This window comes from Falco cherrug, chromosome 12, assembly GCF_023634085.1.
Source record: "Falco cherrug isolate bFalChe1 chromosome 12, bFalChe1.pri, whole genome shotgun sequence".
NCBI classification, from domain to species: domain Eukaryota; kingdom Metazoa; phylum Chordata; class Aves; order Falconiformes; family Falconidae; genus Falco; species Falco cherrug.
The window spans coordinates 18601737-18626748 of NC_073708.1; the positions used below are offsets into that span (position 1 = coordinate 18601737).

Sequence of the window (25012 nt, forward strand, 5' to 3'; positions counted from 1 at the left end):
TGTTCATTGTTTTTACTAAGTGTGAATTTTCAAAATAACATAATTCAGTGACAGCTTATTTTAACATTCAAATCAATCAGATACGTCAAATGACCTCCCTTCGAAGTTTGCTTTTAACTAAAAACGTGTCCCATACAGTTCAGAGGAATAACTTTGAGGAATATTGATGGAGAAGTTGGGTAATTGAGATGATTGTTCTCTCTAGTTGAGAAAGAATACTGTCACTTCCAAATATTATGCACAACCATACCTCGTACTAAAAATGTGAAGTGGATGTCCTTCTCAAGAACTTTACCATGTACACTCTTTCCCTTCATTCTGTACATGTTGTTATCAGCAATGAAAACTATGTTGACAAACAGTAGTCCTAGATAAGGAAGGTCCAGCTAGCTAGTCAATGTTTAAGATTCACTGAAGGTTCATTTCTGTCAGATAAACTAAGGTAAAATAGATTATCTGTCTGTAGCAGGGCAAGCCTTACATATGGAAGAGCACTTTCTAGTCTTATCAGTGAAAAAGAAAAGTTAAGGAAATGATAAATGTGTATTTGCTAAGTCTGAGTTACAGTTGTTGATGCGCATCTGTGATGGTGAATGGAATAGGTTTAGCTAATGAAGTCTGACCTCCTCCATCTGGATAAAATACTGGTATTTGACTCTGTTGAAAACAACTTCAAAAAGTACAGTCTCAAAATTACTTGAATGCGCAAAGTCAGATTAAACAGTTGATGAGTTCTGTTCTGAATGTTTTCTTTGCAACTTTAAAAAAGCAGATTCTGGAGAATACGAGATGTTTGGTGATTCTGCTTCTAGAGACAAGTAGATGGTTAGATAGCTAAGTTAATTGGACAGTGTGTTCCAAAATTAGAATTTTAACTGTTAACATTCTCTATGTTTTAGTTTATATAATTCTGTTAACCAGATCCAAGTGAGTCTGTACACAGGAGCCCTTTTTCTGCCACCCTTCTCTATTCCACTCTGCACTGCCTCCACTGCCACTCGGGTAAATTGGGCATTCACACCATCTAATCCATGCTGCAGCTCTGGAGGTCTAGAATTGATGGCTGCTCAGCTTCTGCATTTTCATCTTTTGCTCACATGACCTTATACCAAACCATTCTGAGAGCAAAGTTAACAAAAAATAGTCTGCCAGGAAGGGAAGTTGATTTTGAGCTTTTTGGTGGTGGCTGGATTCAAAGAGCAAAACTGTTTACTTAATACTGCGTGGAGGAGTTTTTTTAACACCAAAAAATAAGACACTTAATGGATGACACACTTTCTGTATGCTGAAGATTTGAATAGTAATGTACAACTGTGTTGTGTACATTCAGAATGAAAAAGTTGAGTTCAAAGCAGAACTCAAAAGTTCTGAAGATCTCCAAAGATATAGATTCTACAAGCTTTCCTATAAATTATTTCGGTGCTTAAACATGCTCATTGTAACTTGTCACCCTTGTATTCTGTTGGGAGTTTCCTTCCCTGCAAATAAATGCAAGCTTAGATTCTGCTTGAGCTTTCTTCAGAGGAATTTGCCTGTAATACATAGTGCTAATTCAGATAACTTTTTTTGACTGACTCTTTGTTTCCAAACTCTTATTTAAGAGTTAGGCATCTGCCTTCACTGGATCATGAGTTGTGAATAGGAGCAGTTTCTTTGTTGCTAAATTTACTGATTACATCAGATCTGAGTGATGTGTGTGTAGCAATGACTTTATTGGCTTTTTGCATTACAGAACAGCAATTCATAACTGTTCCTGGCAGTGAGGCTTTCTGACTGCTCTCTGCTGACCCACAGATTCTTGCTCACTTTCTGTCTCCAGGAAAGGGGAAGACTAGAGTGATTTTTTTTTTTTTTTTAAAAACTTCTAGCTGTTCATACAAATACCCCACATTCTGTCCCCATGGAAAACAAAATATTTTATATCACAATGTATATTCCTTTCTTTTAACTAACGTAGTTTTCTAGTAAAAGTAACTAATTAATTGGTACTTATAATAGTTTAGGAAAGAGCAGAAGAAACTTGCATCAAAATCTCTTTTCTTTGTTGTATTTCTCAGAACAACTCAGTTCTTAATTTGCTTTGCTTTGTGGGTGGGACACTAAAACTTAATTTGCATGCCTTTGAAAAAAGAGATCATGCACCTTATTTTAAAACAATATAGGTTTGCACATGCCAAGTAACTTTGGCCAATAAGAATAATAATATCCTTATCTTTCCTGACTTACTTGAAGTAAAACTCTAGTATCCGTTGATAGGGGATGAGGAGGTTTCTTTGGCAGATCTGCTTATATAGTAACATAAAATCAAAATTACAGCGAATTTCATAAAAACAAAAATTCTTTGCATTGAAAAGAGATTAGTTTTGGTAAATATTTAGTAAAAGATTGTCTTGTACCTGAGGCAACTGAAAATTCCAGAGTTTTAGCAGTAGTCATAAGTGTGCTTTACCATTTGTTTTCAGAGCTTAACTATTTTTTTTTTAAAACTGTTTGATGTTAGGACAGGAAAATACGCAGGTATCTGAGAAAATCCAGATACCGTAAGATAGCTGTTTACCATTGTGTGGCTTTATCTTAACAGCCTGTTTCATTGCATGTCTTAAGACATGATGGTACTACAATTTTTTTTTCAGCTGATTGCAAACAGCTGTACAAATCCAGTTTGAGTGACACTTTGTAAACTCTGTAAGGTCAGGCTTAGTCAGTAGTTAGAAGAAACCACTATGCAAAATATAGGTGCTATGGAAGTAAAATTAGTGATAATTTATTGTATTTTACAAAACTTCTTTTGTCACCTTTGATCTAACATCATTTTATTATTATCAAGAAGCAATCACTGTTAAGTACCGTTTTTTCAGTTTGGTTTGATCTGAGTTCCTGTTTAGTTTTTAAGAGTTATATAGCAGCGTTGTAGCAGGAATTTAATTTTTCTTCTGGAGTTTTTAACATGAGTTATTGTGATAACAGTACCATATCTATGTATAAATGAAACGCTGCTGGAATGTTGTCTTGCAGAAATTACTTCAACTCTCTTCCTAATAACCAGTGAAATGTTTTCTTTAACCTAAGTTAAGGTTCCTTGCTTTTTATTGCTGGAACAGTTATTTTTACAATACATATTTTTAATATGATTCTTATGTAAATGGCTTATTCTGTTATAATTACCACTTTCCTTTATTATTAAAGCAGGCATGACTGATAGTGTGGTTTTCCTCCTCTCAGTTGTGAAGAGCCATCTTCATTACATCAGTGTGAACTATTACAAGACCTTTGGGTGTTTACAAAAAGCTTTTGAATGAAACTTAACTCAAGACAATGCTTTGTAAAAGATGAGGGAAGAGTTCAGATTTTGTCACAATAGCCTTAGAAAGCACACCACTAGAATGTTTTAAAAAAAGCTAAGTTATTTTTATAGATGCAGACATGAATCAGCCTGGAAGTCATAGCAGGACTTTTTTGGATGTTAAAATGGACAGTAGTAATAGTTTAGAGAGTCTTTATTTCGTTGCTTGTAGTAGTAAACCCACTTTCATGAGCACTAAAACAAGTGAAGCATTATTTTAAAATGAACTAACTTATGAGTTAAGCATTGTGTAATGAACTGACTCGACACGTTTGTATGCCTCCACACTGAGTGATACATGTCATTCTTAGTAATACTTGAACACAGTAATTGCCTTCACAAGTAAGTTTGGAAGACATCTGCTCTGGACATGATGAGATGGTAGCAGCAGCAGATACTAACAAGTATGCTTTTGTTGTGGGCTAAGTGATGCAAATAAACCTGTGTTTCTTGCAAAAGACACCTTTGTTTAGATTTATAAATGAAGCCAGTTGATTTTTCTTTTTTTCTTGTCCGGCCATCTAGACAGCAGCTGTTTGTCCCAGCGTGAATCTGAATTTTTTTGTATCAGCACAGTTGGGCTTCAATTACGGCAGTCACAAGCTCAAAATATAGACATCAGCAACTGAGCTGTTTTCTTTGTTAAACTTCACTTCTATCAGATATTGTCTAGGAGTTACAAACTGGGGGTAGTTTTTAATAGTTTAAGTATTAAACTAGTTTTAAGTATATATAAGTTATATATAACTATATATTATATAGTTAAATATAACACATATGCTAGTAACTAAGTATTTGAGTAGTTTAATAGTTTTAGTAGTTTACAGTGATCTTGTTCCATAGAAATCCTTGTTTGAAAGGAAGAAATGAACTGTAAGAATTAATTGCAGTAATGAGAATTGAAAAATGCTCATTTTACCATTGTCCTAAATTTGGGTGTACATAGTTCTTTATACTCATAAATGAAATAATTAGACAGAAAAAAGCTATTTATGCCTTTGTCTACTTCTTTATATTAACTTCTTGATAGAAAAATGCAGATAATGGTTAGTATCAGAGAACAAGTATAAATGTTCAGTGTATTAGTGAGTGTGCAAACTAATATCTAAATCTAGAACTGCTGATATAATTATTGTTGAACTTTTTAAACAATAATTAATAGAGACAAGGTAAATTAAGTTTATAATCTCAGTATTCCATATTTCCTCTATCTTGGTAATTACTTCATGTTTTAAGTCCAGAGGAACTTTAATTATGCAAGCTAGTATCTGAGCTGTTTATCAGCGCCTTTTTTTAATTAAAATCTTTGAGCAGTGAGAAAAAGCTTTTTTAAAAAATTGGTATTTTTGATCTCAAGTATTGTTTCATAGCAGTCCTGCGTTAGGTTTTATCTTAAATCTAATGTCTAGTTAAAAATCTAAATGCAGTTAAGCAAATTTCTGAGATGCTGTTCTGAAGAGATAATGTAATGTAACGTTTTTAGTTGTTTCCTGTGGAAGTAATGATTACAGATTAGTTTGTGTCAGGAAAGAAGTTGTTATTTCCCTGCAAATGATTTGGGTAGTTATATTCTAATTTGTAGAATTTAGGCAAGTATTGAGTTGGACCTGAATTCAGAAGATTCGTATTCTGAAATGAAGATGTATTCCTGGCTGTCCATAATGCCTACATATATAGGTGACAAAGTTAATTGTCTCTGAGATTTCTGTTGTATCATGTATGGTTCTCTTTTACAACTTGTCACCCCGTTTTCAGAGGGGTTAGTGCTGATTAAATTTCATAGTGAAAGCTCACTTTTAATTACACGTATTCACATTTCATATTGTAAGTGAAACGTGGATTTGCTTCACTTCAGTAAGGTTATATTTTCCATGTCCTGACTTGCATATTTGTTATGAAGACACTGTCTGAAAGAGAATGAAAGCAGGGGTCTTAGTTGTTTGTAGAAGGTAATGAATTGAATTTAAAAAAATTAACTGAAGCTTATTCTGTCAGCTTCTCTGTTAACAGTGGGGTTTCAGGGTTAGAAGGACATGATTTGGTATACAGTATTGACAGCTATGTAAGATTAAAATGCCTAACTTTACAGTAGCTGGAAAAATTTGTTGTTTAGATTTAAGATTCATCAAACTATAGAATCAATTGCATGTTGCAAAAAGAAACAAACCAGGAAGTTTAAAAACATGTGACAATATACAAGATCAATAGGTTATCAATAGGGTTTTTTTATTTAGATAGCACATAAAATTGAAATGAACTTCTACTTAGCTTTAAGAACACTGCATCTGAGTATCTTGTATAGCTGTCAGAAGTGAGTGACATCTAAGTACAAGCATCAAATTTAGTCCAGCCTGCATATATTACTTCAGCTGAGGTCTGTTAATGTGATCTGTCCTCTTTCTGCAATCCCAGTTAACTACAATAAGCTACTAATAGTTAGCCCAAATTGTAAGTCTAAATTCATTGCCTTTTCTTTATTATAAACAGTATTTCACTGTCCAAGTTAGGTTTAAAATGGAAACTAAAATTTCACCTAATTAGACTTTTCTTAGCATCTTTGGGGAGAAAGTTGTTTTCCTATTGTTAGTCTGTAAGTTGCATTGTAAAATGTTCAGTTGTGTTCATTTTTTTAAAATGAAACTTTGCATCCAGCAACAGTATATCTGACATGAACTTTGTTCCTGTTTTTACATTTTTAATATAATAAATGAAATATCATGTGTCTTGAGGGAACAGTCTGTTGTTGCATTAAATTGGAGGCAGGTCTGGAATTGTGATTCTATTTAAGATCTTATTTGTAGGTACCATCAACACAATAGCATATTGTCTTTTCAAAGAAAAATAGTTCAACAGATAACATGCCATAAGTAAACTAGTGATTTAGAATTTTTATGTCACTAACAGCTTTTTTTCATTACAGCTTTATGCAGGAGCTGTCCTAGAGGTATGTGGATGAAAACTGGGAAGGTTCCCTCAAGTCCAGGGTAAGTAAAGCCACTACTGCTCTTTCAAATATGAAATCCTTTCACAGCTGAATGACAAAATGTGCTTTTAAGTACTACTACAAGTAGTCATAAATTTCATATATCATAAATTTCATATATTATGTCAGGAAAGTTGCATTGACCTGAGACTCATGGAACTGGTCTCCAGTAATGAAATTGTATTGTGCACTTACAGAACTACTTCCTTTTCACAGATCCTCTAGTAGAATTGTTTTGTCTGTGGATAATGTCAACTAAAGTGAATGTGTTACCGAAATCTCGGAATGAAGAACTTGTTGACACCAATGTGATGTAGATAAGCAGACACTTCTTTATTAACGGCCGGGTGCGTGAGTGAGTCCTCTCACGATCAACGCACACCATGGTTCAAAATCATACACCTTTTATAAAACTCATCCCTACATATTCATTGAGTATTCATACAAAATCATAAGTTTTCCCATAAATCATTAACATACTCTCCTCCCATATCCGATTCTGCGCAATAAAGGTTAGAAAGTTCCGGAAATGGGTCTGGGATACGATTTGGGTAGGTGGTATATGAGTCGGTGGTCTCGATCTCCCCCTGCCGGAATTACCTTTCACTTAAGGTAACTGTTTCTTGGCCGGCAACTATGGGTTGCTTCACTCGACTTTCCCCAGTTCACATTAATTCTCATTTTGACATTTTAGTACATTTTCCTAGGTTACATATGAACAATCATCTCAAATCTTAAGTCTGTTATCTAAGTTCTAAACATTCCTACTAGGTGATTCTGACCAATACCTCCGGCCTTAGTATGGGGCTGTACAGAGGATTTTTATAGCAGCTTTTACTATAGAAGTTTCATTAAAATATATTTCTTACCCTTCTATATTTCTATTACATAATTGATTTTATAGAATCAAATAATCAATTAAATAAAGTCAATCAATCTTAACTTATTAGCAAATCTGTAACAAGTGGAATACGGTAGTTTAAAAGGAAAATCAGTATCATCAGTGTGTGGTGGGAAGAAGCTGCAGGAAAAACATCTGTGAGAAATTTCAAACTGGAATTTTCTTATAAATGGGGAAGAGCTTAGGTGATAGCACTACTTAGATTCCCTCCCACCCCCCGTGATGAAGATCCTAATACTGTACGTTGGACACAGATGCATAGAGAACAAAAACTAATCTAGTCTAGCGTTAGACAAAAAAATTGCACAAACAGCATGTCTCCATCTACCGTGGTCAGTATTCATACCTGCCTGTTTGAAGGCTGACTGACAAACACGTAAGAAGATTTTAAAACAGATTATAATTTATGTAAGTTGTGCTGCTTTAGACCCTCTCCTTCCGCCTCTACCCACATACAGTTCAGTTGACCGCGAGACCAGAGCCGAACTATTTTCTCTTTTCCACTGTTTAAAATGCCAGAAGAGGGATTGTTTAAATGACTTGTTTAGTGCAGGGGCACAAGGAGATTAACTTTATTAGCACAGGAGTCCATATTATCTCCGTGACTATTCAAATTTAGTAAACATAAAAACATTCCCAACTGTTGTTGCCTGTTCGCTCAGCTTCTTCATGGTTGTGAATTTATTACACTGAAGTGCTCTTTTGAGCTGTTGGTTTGAAGGAAGAGGTCAACCTATTGGCCTGACTCCCACCTGCGTTATGTCCTCAGTAGGTCCTAAAAGGAAATGGCCCTTAATTTCTGCTGCGTGCACACCGTGAAACATGTTCCAGAAGCTTACAGTACAAAAGGAAAAGCCTGAACATTTTAAAGATTTATTTTCCTTTCAGTCCTTTGTTATTTAAAGATGCTCAAAGATTTGCATTCAATTAATCATAGAACTTGCTTTTTAAAATGACTGAATGAATTTCAGTGGTTTTTCAGTAGATTTTGTTTTAACTACCAGTTCTTTGGTACAGTGAGAAGGAAAAAAAGGACTGACTAGTGTGCTTAAGTTCTTGTTTGCCTGTTCATTACCAGTTTCTGCAGTTACCCAATCTAAATTTATCTTGACCAAATTTACTTCTAGAGTATTAAAACAGGTTGGAATTAAATTTTAAGAGCATACTTAGAAATTTTAAAAAGCAGTAGAATATATTCTTCCAGCTGGAATTTGTCCTTACGTTAGTATTAATCTAAGAATACTTCTATTGTGATTTTTTTCCCCTTGATTTTAACTTGTACCAGAAACAGGTATTTAATGTCTTCATCTTAAGACATTAACATTCAAGAAGTGTTGCTGTTTTAACTTTTCAGTTTGATGTTTGCTACGGAAGTTAGGTTGCCTGAAGGTCGTGCTGCTGCTTTCGAGGCATTGTTTTTGTAGGCTTCATTGAACTGTGTAGCTTGTCATCGACAATGTCTTATCACAAATAACTCTTGGTTCCTTTCCTATAGCTTCTGCTAGGATTTTGTTGGGATTTTTTCTTTTTCCAGAATATACAGAAAATGGCACCACTAATTGCAGGACTGTGTATGTATTAGTATTCCTTGGATTAGTATATGTTACTCCTGTATCTGACTGTGAAGTCTTCACTTTTAAGCACCTGTGTAAATTGTTTTGTCACTGTTTACTCTCACAGACTTGATTTGTCACAGACTACTTCTGGATTATATTTTATTTGGCCAAAGGATGAATACTGTGCATGTTTGTTTTATGAGATTCACACCTTAAAATCATTAATTTGTAGTATTTGTGTTAATAGTTAATATTAATTTGTTGAATTAATAAATGTTTGTAAAAGTTACACAGTAAGGATATTACACAGTTGGAAAAACCTGCATTGCTCATGGTAACTAAATGCAATATTCTGTGGTCCTTCTGTATCAAAATTTGTATCAGAATTACTGGTTATATAATTTTAGGCTACAAATAGTTGCTGAATACACCTGTGTGCCTGATATGGGAGAACCATTACATATGAAATATATTTGTAGATACTGGGAAAGCAAAGAAGTGACAAGTGATGAAAAAATCTAGTCCTTGGCAAGATTATCTCAATCGTAAACTGAATGTTATTCTTTGCAATACCATAGCAAAGTATTAAATGCCCTTGTGAATATGGCCAGGGATGTCTATTATGTTTTTCAAATACATCTTCTTGTGCTAAGTCAGGGAACAGACCACTTACAGGTTTCTGTAAGTTTCTCTAAGTTCAGTGCTGAAATATTTCTCCTGTTAAGTTTCCCTTAAAAATAAATTGCTTCATTATAAATGCTGTACTGTAAAATTAATTCCTATATTACATATATTTTGAAATTGTTCTGTATAAAATTGTTCTTAAATATTTACCATTTAAAAGCACTTCATCAAAGTGGAACGTTGAAAACTTCAGTGACAAGAGTCATAGATGAAGCAGTATCTTATTATACCAGGAAACACAGAAAATGTAACAGTTTTTGACTGACATCCATAAAACTAAGTCTCTGAAATAGCATAATAAACTAGCTGGGTCAGTGATTAACCCAGCATATTTGTTTTAAGTTGACTTTTTGGTGGCAGCCATGTTCTGTTAATGATGAGATGGGAGATCACAGTGTCTGGACTCCTGTGTTCTTTCCAGTTTAACAATAACTTAATTAGGCTGGGGGGTTTAATTGAGTATTTCTTTGCTATTTCTCTGCATTCCTTTTGTTCATCAATAGAATAACTGTCACCTCTCCCTGTGTGGCTCTCTTAGTTAAGAAATGGACGTGCTCCCAGCAAATCTGTTAGAGGAACAAGGTCCTTCATCCTTGAACTCATGCAGTATGCAACTACATTAGATCCTCTGACTTCAGGGTCAGTAAGCACTCTTACATTGCCCAGGTTTGCAATCGTGAAGGGGATTCTTTTAGCTACTAAAGTGTAATTTGTTATGGGATTGTATTTGTAGGTAAGATCACTTATTTCCAGGTTATTTTAATTTGCAATTCTTACACTGGAGGAGGAAGGTTAGAAACTTTTATTAACCTTAAATCTTGCATTGGTAGAAATATTAGTAAAACTCTTGCTAAGAAATGTAGGATACTATAGTGGCAGACATGCATCGTTTTATCATAGTCTTTGGTAAGCAGATTATACAGAAACTAAAACAGTGGTCCTCTTCAGATTTGGAAATGTCTTTTGGTCTGCTGGTTCTATAAAGTACCCTGTCTGTGGGTTTTTTGTGAACTTTCTTCTTCAGACTTGATCAGAGCTCTGTCTTGGATTTGATTTTGAAAGCGTGTGGTGCTTTGTATGAAATTGTGAACAGCTGCATTGTAACTCGATTAATAGACTACAAATAGTAGTTATTGATGTGCCTTATGAATTCTTATATTTAAATTCTTATCTGAGACTGAGGTCTCCAAAAGGTAAAGAGCTATAGCCTTTAAAATGTAAATGAGAGTTTGAGGTCTGCTGTAGTTCCATCTTTTTGCTAGGCTTTCATGGTATCTTTGGAAGCAGGCTCACGCGATCTTCAAAACTGCAGAGCATTTATATGTCCCCAAAATAAATTATTGAAGAGTATGAGGAAAGAAACTAATGCTTTTGGTTTGCCTGTATTCCCAGTGACTTACACATTCACATTTTTAGGAAATATTGCCAGATGTCTTAGCAATGCTTAGGTATTTGTGACATAATTAAACGCTGGGGTTTTTCTGTCTTCATAAAATATCACTCTGCTACTCTTGTTTTGGTTGCTTTTCTTTTTCATAGGTTTAACACTTGATAATTAGCAATGCCTCGATAAAACCATTGCTTTATTCAAGTTCATTTCAGGTACAAAATGGTTAAGTTTGTGGTACGGTCAAGTCCTTTTTGCCTTTCTTAACGTACAAATCTATGACATTCTGCACAAGCTTGTGTTTCTAGTATTTTTTTTTTACTTTCAAACTGCTTGTGTCTAATAATTCAGGGCCAAGTTAGGCAAACTACCCTTTATTTCATTGATTTATGCTAAGTAATGCTGCGTTTTCTTTATTGAAATTAACTCAGAAAAACTACAGATAATCCTACAAGTATTTCAATCATCCTCTTTTATTAGTATTAGATCACTTCAGTTTTTTCCTGTAACACATTTTGTATACATTTAGTCTTTCTTACTTTTGAGTTTTAAAAATCAAATAAAAACGTACGTGCTGCATTGAGTTGCACAAAGTACCATGCTACTGTTCCATAAAATGCAAGTCTTTTGAAAGTTGGTAATAACTTATGTGCTTCCTATTGCTAATTCAGTGTGTGAAACATTTTAAATGCATCACAAAGACTTTAAATATTTTTTTAAAAATAGATCATTCTTCATACAGATTTTGGAACATCCTTCCTTACTTATGAATGATGATGGAAGCATTCCTTTCTAATGTTACTCTTGAAGCACTAACAATTCCTTGCCATGATCGCATAATGGACTCTTTTGGTGTAATACTGAGGGACAGCAGGGATAGTCACCATCAGAAAAGTATGCAGCTGCTTTTCAGTGCACAGCCAGCATTTTTAATGACTTATCTGTAATATGAAGTTGTGTATCTGTACACAGCATCAAGCGTTCAGAAGAAGCTAAAGGGTTGCATTTACTAGAAAAATAGGATAAACTAAGAAGGGTGTAGGCAGTGTAAAAAGCTGGGTGAATCCCCGTGGGCATACATAGTCCTTGTAAGTGTTATAACAGTAAGCAATGGAACAAATCTAAACGGAAAGCACAGCTTTTTAAATAACAAAAGGATTAGAAGTTTGAACAAGTGCAGTTTCCCATTACTGGCAGATACTTAATCACATTAGATTCCTGCTAGAAGACATGCTGTAGCTTACCAAGAGGAAAAATTGTGCAGTAAAAATTTATTGCTGACCTTGTGCTGAAGATTTGACTAGTTCTGACTTGTGCTTTTCTGCCATTAAAATCTGAAAAGGATATAATAGAGACAGTAAGGTTTTTTAATCTCCTCCAGGCCTTTCTGATTTGAGGCCATTATAATCCTTCTGATGCGTGTAGAGACAGACAAGGTTAAAATTGCTTGTCTGCGTGCACATTTGTTTGAAAACTAGTGTGAGATTTTACTGCCATTGTATATTGGCTGTCATTCAAGTATTAAGAGATAAAGTTATTTTTTTTCTCAACAGTATTTTTTCAGTTACAGATCAAGCATGAGATCTTTCCTCATAAAGCAGGAATCTAAATAATGTGAATATTCCTGAATGGTGGATATCCTCGGTAGTCTGGATCATGCCCATAATATAGAACAGTGGGTAGTCAACTGTCTTTACAAAGGTTATGCCTAGCATATAGATCTGCAACTCCACATGGAGAGTGTCATGTCCATTTTGGGTCAGGAAGTTTTCTTACGGTATATCCTTCTGTACCTCGGAGAATAGTGCAGGTGTGTGCATGCAGATACATAGACTTGCCGTTTGGGCCTCTGATTCTTAGATTCCTTCGTAATCTCCATTTAGGACTTCAGGCTTTAATTCCAACAGGCTGGTTTTCACAGACTCTCAAAACAAATAGGTGTTACATATCAAAACAAAGTGACGTTACAGTGATAGCAGTGAGCTTCTCTGTTCTGCTGTGTTCACAGGCAGAGGATGCTTTTAGGTCTTGAAAAGCACTGTTCGATATTGCCTCTCTTTGCAAAACAGTTTGGTGCTGAGCAGGCTTTAAAATGCCCACACACACCTGGTACTTTTCTCTGACCTTTTCATTGTAGCTGATCGCATGGCAATCTAGTCTGCTCTGTTAGCTCACCTTAGGATTGCCTTCAAACAGAAGGCATATGCTTTGGTATTGCACATCTTTTATAAGGTGAAGTGGTTTTCTTAACATTATGTGGAAGGACAGTTGCAAAGCTGGCAGTAGAACAGCTCTGACTTCTAGTCTGGTGTTTAATTCACTGGAACATCGTGTCATGGCACTAAGCTCAGAGTTCATCTTATGGAAGTCGAAGTGGAAAATGCCTTCCCTGCTCACCCATGGATGGATTGTATAAATGCTTGTTTCTCTCCAGTGTGTAATTTCTAAAGGTGCTACAAGGAGAGCACAATGAGGAGGTAGCTAGGATTTTAGTATTAAACATCAAACTATTAAAAAAAATGGTGTAAAGACATGCAAGTAGCCTTCAGACATAGGATCATAGGAAGCAGTGTTGATTTCAGGGTGTAGAGGGGAAACTGTTGGGGCAGTGCGGAAGGTGCACCCCATCACATGAGCAAGCAGGCATATGTCCCAAATTGTGTGCTGTAGCTGCATCTGACTTCCTGACCTCCTCAATTCCAAGGCTGTTTATTCAACTTATTTTGTGGAAAGGAAAAAAGTGTTTGATGGGATAACCTGTATTTTTAATGCATGCCAGTATATTAGTTGCTTACTTTAGCTTCCAAAATTCAGACTATACAAATTAAGTTGTTTGTACAGTGAATGTTTCTTTGTTGCACTGCAAATTCAAGTGACTAATGCAGAAAGTAACTATGATCAGCATTAGAAATAAATATATGCCATTAACAGAAACGGATCTTGTTCCAGTTGTCTAAAACATCAGGAAAAATGTTCTGTAGTGCTTCAGCTTTCAGAAGATTTAGACATTTGACATTGATACAAGTGTGTAATAGCTACTTTTAAAGTGATAAAATGTAATACTGCCTGTAGAATACTTGCTTCCTCCACCTAATTCTGTTCCCATTTTATGCAAGCTTGTTCAGTCCAGCACTGCAGCCAGAGAACAGCCACTCATGTCCAAATGAGTTTTCATCTGTCAAATAAGTAACAAATCCTCACACCTGTTACAAGCTTAAAGTGCCGTAACCTGTGGTAACCCCCAAAGGCTATTCTTTAATACAATCGAGTTCCACAGTTCAGATTTGCGTCTGAAACTTTATCCTTTTTACTGTGCTCTCTTACCATTTTTCTTAAAGTTTTGCAATTAAAGTTACCCACCATACTGACTGCTGCTTACAACCTCCTTTTCATATAAAGCCGTAGAGACTGATTTCAGGTTTAGATTTAAATTGGGGAAAAAATGTGGAAAAATTCCTGTTGAAATAGTTCAACATGCTGTGGATTTTACAAAGAATAAGAAATATCTTTACCATTTTTTTTTGCATGTTGCAGTTGATGACAGCCAGGACAACTAACAGGTCAGAAGGACATGGGAAACACTGAAGCTGAAAATTAAGTCTTTGAGTTTAAATCGGAATTGAACTGTAGCATGTGAGCAAGTACTGGTTATTTAGTGCTATTTGGGATTGTTATACAAGTACAGCTTACAATATGACATTAGTGTATAGTTCTACAGAAAGAACAAAAACAACCCTTGTTTTCTTCTTCAGGGCTCTAGTATACCTGGCAGCTCATTGGGCCATTGGTATTTTTTAGACTAGTTTACACTGTAGTGGTTGGTGCAGCAGGCAGAGTATATGATTTTGATTTGTACAGAGAGCACCATTGAAGAGGGAAGAAAATAAATGCCACTCACAGCATACACATACTGAGAAAGTGTTAAGGTAACTGTCTACAGTAATATAAAGATAGGTATAAAGATGCCAGGGGACATCTCTACAATTACAGAGGAAAGCACTACACTTCGTAAGGCAGTATGAAACATTAGTCCTCAGGTTGCACTCATCTCCATGCTCCAGCTGGATGCACTGCAATTTGTGAGAGATTCATTGTTGTCTAACCTCACAAAAGCAGCTTTAAAATGTGGCTAGCACTTCTGTAAGAGTCAATCTGTACTGACAGGGTTCATCCTTGGGGAGATGCTACTGACATACTACAGGAGTGTCCTGAATCCACTTAATGTCAGAGATTAGAATTCAGTCTTTAGCGTAACTTGAATGTAAAAAGGAGGAATGAAGACTATGCTATTTTTCTAAATAAACTTTAAATACTTCTAGAATTCAGACATTCATTAGGCTAAAGTGTTTGGAAGTAGGGGTTTATTCTTACACTTTGCCCTGAAATAATTCGTATAACCTTTTCTTTTTAAAATTAAAGATAATACAAGGCCTGGGTTGTGCCGTAGGGGTACAGGGACTATGCTGCTGTTAATGCTTTTTGTTTGCTGACTGCTGCTTCGAGTGATGAATTGTTCAGCAGCAGCCCACCTCAGAGCTGAACTTTACTCTGTGTAGCTACACAGTAGGCCGTAAGAGTCCATCTTAAAGCTGATTGCCTTTAGGACTGTCAAGAGAAGACATACCAACAAGAGAATGTTTTCTGTTCATGTTTTCTTGCTGGGTTTTGATGTGTAATCTCAGAGATCTCTGCAAGAGAAGATTGTCTGTCTTGTTTGCAAGAATTAACACCTCTATCCACAGTTTCCTCTGTGCCCTTTCACCCGCACTGCTGCAGCTTGCATGGAGCGTGCTGACGGGATATGTGTCATATTTAGCCTCCCTCACAAAGCTTATCTTCAGCCAGATTTTGATCAGTCTTAATGCTTTTCCTCACATTTACGTATCCCAGCTACATGTGGGCCAGTCTGCTGAAGACTGGCAGTTGTACATGCAAATACACTGATTTAGACAGTTGCACTAGTGTTTGAGGAAAATCCAAGCAGATAAGAAGCTCGTTTGGACTACTAGTGGAAAATAGGGTGTTCCTTAGGCATAATAGCTCTAGTATGATTAACTTTTTTAGGGCATTAAGATACTTTCTAAAGCATTATTCCAAAAGAAATAATTCAGGGAATACTAGCTTGAATGTAAAGCTACTTTATGCAAGTGAAGGAGTTTGATTATCTTTCTTTTCTCCAAACCATAGCTTTTGTCAGGAGTGATAAGCCAAAACTCTTCAGGGGACTGCAAATCAAGGTGAGTTGTAACCTAACTTTTTCTATTTGGGATGTTAGGAAGAATTAAGCTTGGTAGAGACTGTGGATTGTTCCTTATTTGCTGATCAAGTAATCCTTTAGCAGGACATATATTTGCTTTGCCAACATAAATCTTTACAAGTTCCTGCTGCTAATACTAATTGGTTTATTGCTTGGTAACTGTTTGGTATCAATTTTTTATTGTTGTTGGGGATTTGAGTTTTTTTCTTGTTAGGGTTTGTTGCTTTTTTTAATCCAATAAAAAATATACTGGAACCCGTAAGTAATAGCAGATGGCAAAACAATGCAAGGAATACTTGTGTTCTGTCCTTACTCTGCGGATACCTTGGATTTACTGAAGCTTATTCTGCCGTAGTTTCTTTTTCTCCTGTTCTGTTCTTCCCTCATTTTCTGATGGAGCTGCCATTTCCATACATTCAGTCATTCTTAGATTTTTCTTCACCCTGTCAGAATTTCCTTGCTGTGTTCTGTGATTTTGTTTTTCTTTATAGTATTCAAACATCCAACCTTATACAAATGCATGTACTGAACGGTGTTTCTCATGCATAAGCTGCACTGCCTTAAGCCCAAACAGTTCTTTGCTTTTAAGACCTAGTGTAAGACTTCACCTTCCTCTTAAAATCCTGTGTGAACTTCCAGTGTACTTCACAGATATACATCTTGATTCTCCCATCTCCTGCTCCCATCTCTATTCACCAAATGGCACCATCTGGAATCACTTTATAGCTGTGCATGGCTGTAATAAGCGATTTGTCTTCTCAGCAGCAGATTCCATCTAAAACAGATTTCCTCTGTCTGTCTCATGCATTCACGTCTCTGTGTCCTCCAGTTTCTTTCAAAAGCTTTCCTTCTGCATGTCTGGTTCATTTTCATTTAAACTTTGTAGCTGTATTGAACATCAAAGCAGTATATAGTACAATTGGTATAGAGCACTACCGAGAAAAAATTCAGTGCAAATGGATCTGTATTTATTTTATGAGACTTGTGGAAAATGGATTAGATGCCACTGTCTTCATTAAGTAAAACCAACTAGGTTAGCTCAGTAGGGTAAAGTAAAGTGCTCCTGGGGAAATTCTTCCATAAACTTAAATGGTTAGAGCCTTCTAATACTGTTAAAAGCTTTCATTTGCATTACATATTTTGTGACTTAGTGAGTCTTCAGAAGCATTAAAGTATTATGTTACCAGCAAAGCCTAGCAGGCACAGATACAACACAGCAGGAAGGAATGTGATTACATTAGAAATTGATAGTAGAACTTTGAGCTGTTAAAGTGACCAGAAATTTCTAAAGTGGTAGAAAGGCTACTGATAATATGAGAAAAAACATTCAGCTGCTTGATTGAAAAATCCAGCTTTGGTTAACTTAAAACAGTTGAAGCAGAATACTGTTTTTCACAGCTAGGCTTACGGCGTTGTCCCTGCATATGCATTAGCTTGTGCAGTGGCCCAAGAAGACACAGACGTTCAGCATGCACACACCCCAACACCCGCACCCACACCCTGTCTTCATTTGACTTGTTCTTCTACTTTCCTCTCTTTGATGTTAAATCCAAGGCAGAAGTTGGAACTGAATCTGTTTCCTACCTGTTTTATTTAAGGCAGGTAACTGTTCTGGATCTCAAGATAAACATTTACTGCTCTTGATGTGTTTTAATTTCCTGTGAAATGAGGCCTCTTTGTCCCTTATGCTTCCTTCTTTTCACCCACCCTCATTCCTGAGGACTAGGCAAGAAAGCATCTAATCCAGAGCTGCAGGCACTGGCCAGTTGCTGCTGGTGGAGTGTGCAACCCAAGGGCATCTCTCTGTCGTTAAAGCTTCAGTATGGTGTCTCCCCTTTTACCAGTTCTTCCTCCGCATACACGCAGACTCTAGTTTTGAACATGTAATTCTTTGAATCTGCACAGTAGGTGAAAAAATACTGGAGGAGAGGAGGTTATAGCGTAAGAGAAAGCAACCTGGAAGACTGATCTTATAAGCTTGATTTGATTTTTATAGATCTATTTTCTTCAAGAAAAGTAGAATACATTGTGATTAAACACTCTAGTGATGAAATTCATAAAATCAGAACAAAATATGTGGCATTAGAATATTTATAACATTGAGCATTGTCTGGAACAAGGCTTGTCTGTTTGTTTTTTGAGAATTCTAAGCTTTAAAAAGCCAAAGCTTAGGTTGATTTCTTAGCACAAATTGTGTTGCTAAAGTTTGCTCAGAATACTCTGATGTAATTTAGTGCTCTGTTCCTAAGTATTTATGGTGTTGCTCTTTGGACTTCTTACTATTCTTTCTTTGACATCTTTTTAACTGGTGGGGTAGGGTGAGTGTTAATATGGAGAATGCATTTCCAGCCCAAGGTAACTGAGTTGTTTTTTTCTGCAGTATGTGCGTGGTTCTGACCCTGTACTAAAGCTGCTGGATGACAGTGGGAACATTGCAGAAGAACTAAGCATCCTCAAGTGGAATACAGATAGCGTGGAAGAATTTCTAAGTGAAAAATTAGAACGTCTATAAATCATTGCTTTCAGTCCTCTTTCCTTTTCATGCTTTGTCATGGTAATCTTCTCAAATGAAGTGTACTACAATTGAAAAAACATTCCAGCTTCTATATTAATTTTAAAATATCTTTTGTGCTGTACTAAACATCTTGTCATTAGAAGGGGAAGCTTCAGCACACGTATCTGACAAGTTCACAGAATAGCTTGTCTTTAATATATTTCAGCTCAATGCATTTATCACTAACAGAATGCTTTGTTTCAAAGTTAATTATGCAAATATCAGTTTGTTATAATTGGAGCTGTTCTTACAAATGCTCTTAAAACTGAAGAGCTTCAAATAATTGAAATTATTACCATGCTTTTTGTTTGCTGCTGTTTGTAAGAAAGTGAGAACCAAATGCAGTGTACTATCTCCCAAAGAAAATTGACTGCTAATGCCCTCTTTTTTTTTGTATTTGAACTGTCCATTTTTTAGAAGCATTGTTTACAGTGAGTATCTAGTTCACAGGTTTTGAAGCTGGTGGAGGAACTCATGGTCTGGTATTGTAAAACATTTAGTAAGTGCACTTTAGTGAAGACTACATAGAAAACCTCTGAGGTGTATGTTAGTCAGATGTCAGGTGTGCTTTATGTTAAGTGTTTTGCTTCAGAAAACATGAGAAATGAGTCTTGAAAAACCTTTCCTTCTAACTTTCATAAGTTTATTGGAAGTCTGTTTATCAAATGAATTTATAAACTGTTTAAAATTTGTATTTTCCTTTCTCAGTTTAAATTTTGTGTGATCAAGGAATATAGACAGTATGTATAGTGATGAGTCAAATCCATTATGACTTGTCAGGTTTTTTCCACTTAAGAGTGAATAAATACGGTAAGCAAGAATAATGTGGGTTTGGTGGGTTTTGTTTTTTTCTGAAGTCTAATTAGCAAGTTAGTCTTCCCTCTATACTACTTCATGCACACTGGTTTTTGGTTGGATGGGTGTTAATGCTATGGCCTGAATTGGTACTTGGGGTTTTTTTCTTCACATGTGATTTTATATCTTAAGAAATTTTTCAACAATTTACAGATTTTGTTCCTAACTTTTGAGAAGAAATCATCAGCTTTCATAGTAGAAAATAAACTTGGGACTGAGACTACACTAAATTATCAGAAGTAATAGACTAAGGTGATTTTTTAGGCATAGCCTTCTGAGTTTTTATTCCTGAAATATTCTTATGAACTCTTAGAAGGTGCATAGAACTAAGTCACACGTTGTTACCCCTGTTGTTCTCACTCTTATTCTATGCCTTTCACTCCTGTCCTTGTAAAACATGCTGCTCATCTCCCAGATGACTCAGTGTGGAACAGCTACAGTAGTGGTCACTAGTGTCTTAGAAAAACATGAGCTATACACAAAACTCACAAATCTTTGCAGCTTGTTCTAACTTATCAGAGTCAAACATGGATTTGTTCTTGTATTAGGAGATAAACTACAACCAAAACATATGGCATGACAACCCAGTACTTTGGTATTTAAAATATGCTGCCATCCACTGGTCTCTTAATATACTGACTATATCCCATACTTCTCATTCCTGTTTTCCAGCAAGGCATTTCTGTTCCTGTGTTGATGATTTATTGTGCTGTTTTAGCAAATATTTTAACCTTGTCCTTTCCAGCCTTAGATCCTCTTTACCACTTAATGGAGAGATTGTTTGCTTCATTTGGCATTTCATTCCTCCTCCTCAATATGATGTGATGGCCAGTGGGTTTCTGACCTTCAACCTCCCTTTTCTTTCCATGTCTTCCTACTCTCAGTGCACTACTTCCCTACAAAACCTTCCTCTTCCAACACCAAGTCCATCACACCTGCTCTTTGTCTTTTACTGAAGTAAGGAACTCATTCTTGTACCAGGAGGTAACTGTGCCATAGTGGAGGAGGATGCCAGGCCAAAGAATTTCTCCTCCGGCATAACTGGGGTTTATGACTGCAGTGCCAGTACTGTTTCTGCAGCCTCATACCTTTCGCAGTACTGATTCTCACCACCTTTCATCAAGGAGACTGGAAATGATATCTTCTCCTAGTTTTCCTCCTAGGTTCCCAATTTGCTGATTCTTATTCCACATACTAGTCTTGCCTTGTAATACAGATCCTTACTTCCTTGGCTTAAAAGCATGCACAAGGTACATCCCTGTATTCGCCTGTATATAGGAACATGTCAAGAGTCTTCTGTGATTCTGTTACTGAGGGGCTGAGCCCTGAACCTACCAGATCTGTTAACCACTAGCAGAAGCTTGATCACCTATGCTGCTTGACCTGTTGACTGTTCTCCATGCTGTTCTTGAAGTGTCAGATTCATACTGTCCTTGCTTTATTCTTTCTCCTTCTATCCTTTAGATGATCACTCAGCTTCTTGGCTTTACAGACACAAGCTAGGAACATTTAACATTCTGGCAAAAATGAGTTGGGCTTTGTGGGCAGTTGGACGGGGGAATAATTCCTTTGGAAATTCTTAAGTTTCTATTTATCAGTGTGGGGGTGTTTTGCTCCAGTCTGCAGCTGTGAAAATTCATAGAGCTCAAAAGGTTATTTTGGCTTGTGGCAATTAACTACACAAAATACAAGGTTTAAAAGCCCCTGTTTAAAAAGGAAGTGATTCATTTTTACTTATAGCCATGATAAGCAGCCAGTACTTCATGAAAGGCATTCACTCAGATTTATGTAAGAATTATTTAGTCTTATATAATGCTCTTGTTGTGCCAAATCTTAAGAGAGTTAATGAAAGAAAGAATGAAAGCAGCAAGTATGCATGACTGAGTTGAAATATGAAGTGTCCATCTACCCCTCCTGTCATTTTAGAAAGGAAAAAAGACAACTCATCATGCAGGAGAGAGAGAATCAGTGCTTTTAAGGAAAAAAAAAAAAAAAAAGTCATACATTCCATTCTGTACACAGATATATGATATGAGGGTGAATTTGAAGCACAGTGTACAAGCTTTTTTGGAAGGGTTTCCTGGGTACCTGCTTAGTCATAGATACCTGCAACGTGAACTAGAACAAAGTGATTGTACCAGGCAAAAATCTGTTTCAGAGCTAAGGGAAACCTTCCAGCAGACATTAAAATAATGGGGAGAAAGTAAGTATTCAACTCTGTCTTTGTTTTCTGGTTTCATCACATAGATAGTATAGGTTGCCAACTTAATGAAGAGCACACACAAAAAGTGTGTTCAGAAACCTGGGGTCCTATTGAAAATGTCACTTTTTATTTGAACTGAGCTTTCAGAAGCAAAGTAAATCTTCTGATGTTACCCTTCAGCCAGGGAGATTAGACCCTCTTCCCCCTCCAAAAAACCCCGAAAGAAATAAAAAGCTAAGAAATGCTATTTTTTGTCAATCTGCTTCATTAGCATAGAAGCAGGATTTTTAGAGCTGCATTAGAACTTCTCTACATTCTGCCCATAAAGGCAAACAGGCTCAAATCTAATGAGAAAGTTTGCAAGGAACATCATTTGCTGGTTCTTGCAGTGTGTAAGGAAGGTTAGACAAAGCACAACATTTCCTTTGCTAGGGATGCTTTGACCACTTAAAGTAAATGGACTCGGAAATTTGCCTAGTGTGCCTGAGAAGGGTCCATCAAATGCTAAAATGCAGAATATTTGTATCAAAAGCATCTAAAGAAAACACAAGCTTTTGAATTTGTGTGGTTTTCCTTAAGTTACTAACTGTTACGGCTCAACCCCATTACTCTGAAACAAATTTGCTGTCAGGTTTAAGAGGTACAAGATACGCGAAAAGACAAAGCTGATACAAGCAGCCTGCTGATACATTATGTTATCAAACCCCTGTGTTTCAGAACACCAGCTTCCCTCCCAAGTGCACACTCATAAAAAGTCTAAGCAGCGGGTAGCTGGAGAATATTTTCAGCAATTTTTTTTCCTTATCACTTGTCATAAAGCATGGACAGAAGGAAACACATTATGAAATTACCAAGTGAGCTCAGACAGGAGACAAACTGCAGAAGCAGTCAGGAGTATTCTTACATTTACTGATTTAAATACAAACAATGGCACCAGGTGAACACAGACTATCTCAAAGAGTACTTGATTTACCCGTTACATTTTTAAATGGATTCCTGATGCTGAATGAGGCCTATCAGTTTTGTTGCTGTCCAAGAAGCAAGGTATCCAGCTATGCATTTCAGTTGTACCTTTGTACACTGAAAGCCTTACATACAGCAGCACGCTTGTGTCCACTGACACACAAGTTAAACAGAGCTCCTAAACACTGAGAAATGGAATACAAAAATTAAGTACTTCCCACTGCTATGCTACCAAAAATCAAGAGTTGACCATGATGTACCTTTGCATCGAGCAAGCACTTGTTTTAAATCATAGTACATTTTGTCTGCGCTCTGGTGGTGCTATCAAGCATATTTGTTTCAAAACACTTGCAGGAATGCAGTGGCCCCACGTGACCTAGCCAGCCTTATGCATAAGCTTCAAGTAGGCAGTGGTGACATACGTATACCCTCATATGGGTATTCCTACCAGTAATTGTTTTCCCTGAAAATTCACACCACACACACCTACATTCTACAAGGGCCCAGTACAAAGCTGTATTAATGACATATTAATTGTGCATCTTTTGGAAGTTTCTAGCAATATTAGTATTTTATCCCAAAAGCCTTCAGAGGCCATATATGCCTCATGAAGTTCAAACATTTTGTAGAAAGGGAATTGATCCTAGTGCATAGGAGTTCAGTTAGAGCTGCAGATACTTGCCAGGATGAGCACTTCGGTGGTTGTGGTAAGTTTGGGTAGGTCTGTACCACATCAAAGAGAGTTAATGGCACATGTGGTGTCTTGGGACATCACAGTGCAACTAGCTTCAAAAAAAAAAAAAGAAAAGAAGACAAACCGGTATGAGTATCATTACAAGCTACAAATACTGAGGGGATCTTAGAGTATATACCACAGCTGCCAAGCCCACAGAACACAAGCTTAAACGGCATCTTTGCTACAGCACGCTGCAGTTGTGCCTGCAGTGCTGCTGCTTGGTTTCCCTGAGGGTTACCTGTTCACTGCTTTCAGATTGAGATTAAGCTCAGGTCGTTTGACTTGACATAAATTTACATCCTTATCCATTACTGGAATACAAAGATACCCTTTGCTCTGAACCTCTACCAAAAGTGACAGCAAGTAAAAGAATGTATTAGAATGGAGCGGAGGGGAAAACAATTTCACATTTTCATAGGAACACTTAACAGTGTTTTATATTTAGTAGGAACAAGGGCATGAACCAAAGGCAGAAGGGTAGTAATAATTAAGTAGTAATTTGAATAAGAATAAAGTTGTTTAGTAAAAAATCAATGGATACTACAAAGCTACGAAACAACATAGTATTTTTTCATAAATAATTCAGGGTTTTGATCTCGTAACAGCAAAGATTTGTACACAAAATAGAGCACCTTAATTTCTTGCTTTAAAAACCCTGCTTAATTTACTGCTATATTAATTGCATAGGCTTTCAACAATTTAGTCTTCTATAGAGAGGTAGTTTTATGTTCATGTGCCATACAAAATGCATCACCAAAAAAAAAAAGAGTTAACAATCAAACCAGCAGAATCAAACTGCAGAGACCGAGATACTTCTACTTTGTCTTATTTTTAAGTGCTTGATTTACTCAGCAGCAGTAGGAAAGCAACCACTCTCATGAGTCAAGAGAGCGTCTTAGTTCTCAGTATTCTTCCCAAGATTTTACTGTGGTGAAATCCCACTTTAAGTCGTGCTGAATGGAATGGGAAGGAGTAAACCAGTCTTATTGTAAATCCACAAATTCATCTAAGAATATACTTCCTAGTTTCTTTGTAACGGAAAGCCTCAGAGGAGGCTGTGTGAGCATTTGATATATAGGAGTACCTAGGTAATGGATTTACAGCGTAGAAGTTTTTAACATTTGCAAAATTATTCACTAAAGCAGTTCCACACCCTGACCTTCTCTGACAGCACTACAGTACAGTACGTATCCTGGAGCAGGGAATACATCTCCTTGGGGTTAAGTGCATCAAGCACAAAAGAAACCATTTCCAAAGTCACCAGCAAAGGCTGCATTTGTGGGTGAGGACAGAGGGAAGAGACATTCCACAGCACTCTTCTACCTACCAGGTAGATGGGGCCCAAGCAGATGCTTGGTTAGGAAAGGCATAAAAGAATACTTCATAATTTCTTTTAGAAAGCCATGTTGGGAAGGTAATCTAGATGGTATGTCTCAGTAACTAGAAAAATGGTTCCACAGGACAGGTAATAGCTGCAGAACCTGCATGCCAGGGCGCAACCACTATTTGGTTGCACAAACAAGAAGGAAGTGGGAAGACATTGGGACTGCACAGGTTCGTAGCTTATAGCAGCATGACAGTCTCTTGCCA

At 36.5% G+C, this 25012-nt stretch overlaps 1 protein-coding gene across 1 annotated transcript in view; it reads left to right on the forward strand.

The window, feature by feature from the left end:
* Positions 1-19489, forward strand: part of SELENOF (selenoprotein F) — a 28701-nt gene extending 9212 nt beyond the window's left edge. The window contains exons 3-5 of the mRNA XM_005445517.4: positions 6264-6327; positions 16042-16091; positions 18492-19489. Of these exons, the coding sequence (XP_005445574.2) occupies positions 6264-6327; positions 16042-16091; positions 18492-18623 (246 nt within the window). The 3' untranslated portion in view covers positions 18624-19489. The remainder of the gene's footprint in view (positions 1-6263; positions 6328-16041; positions 16092-18491) is intronic.
* The last annotated feature ends 5523 nt before the right edge of the window (positions 19490-25012 follow it).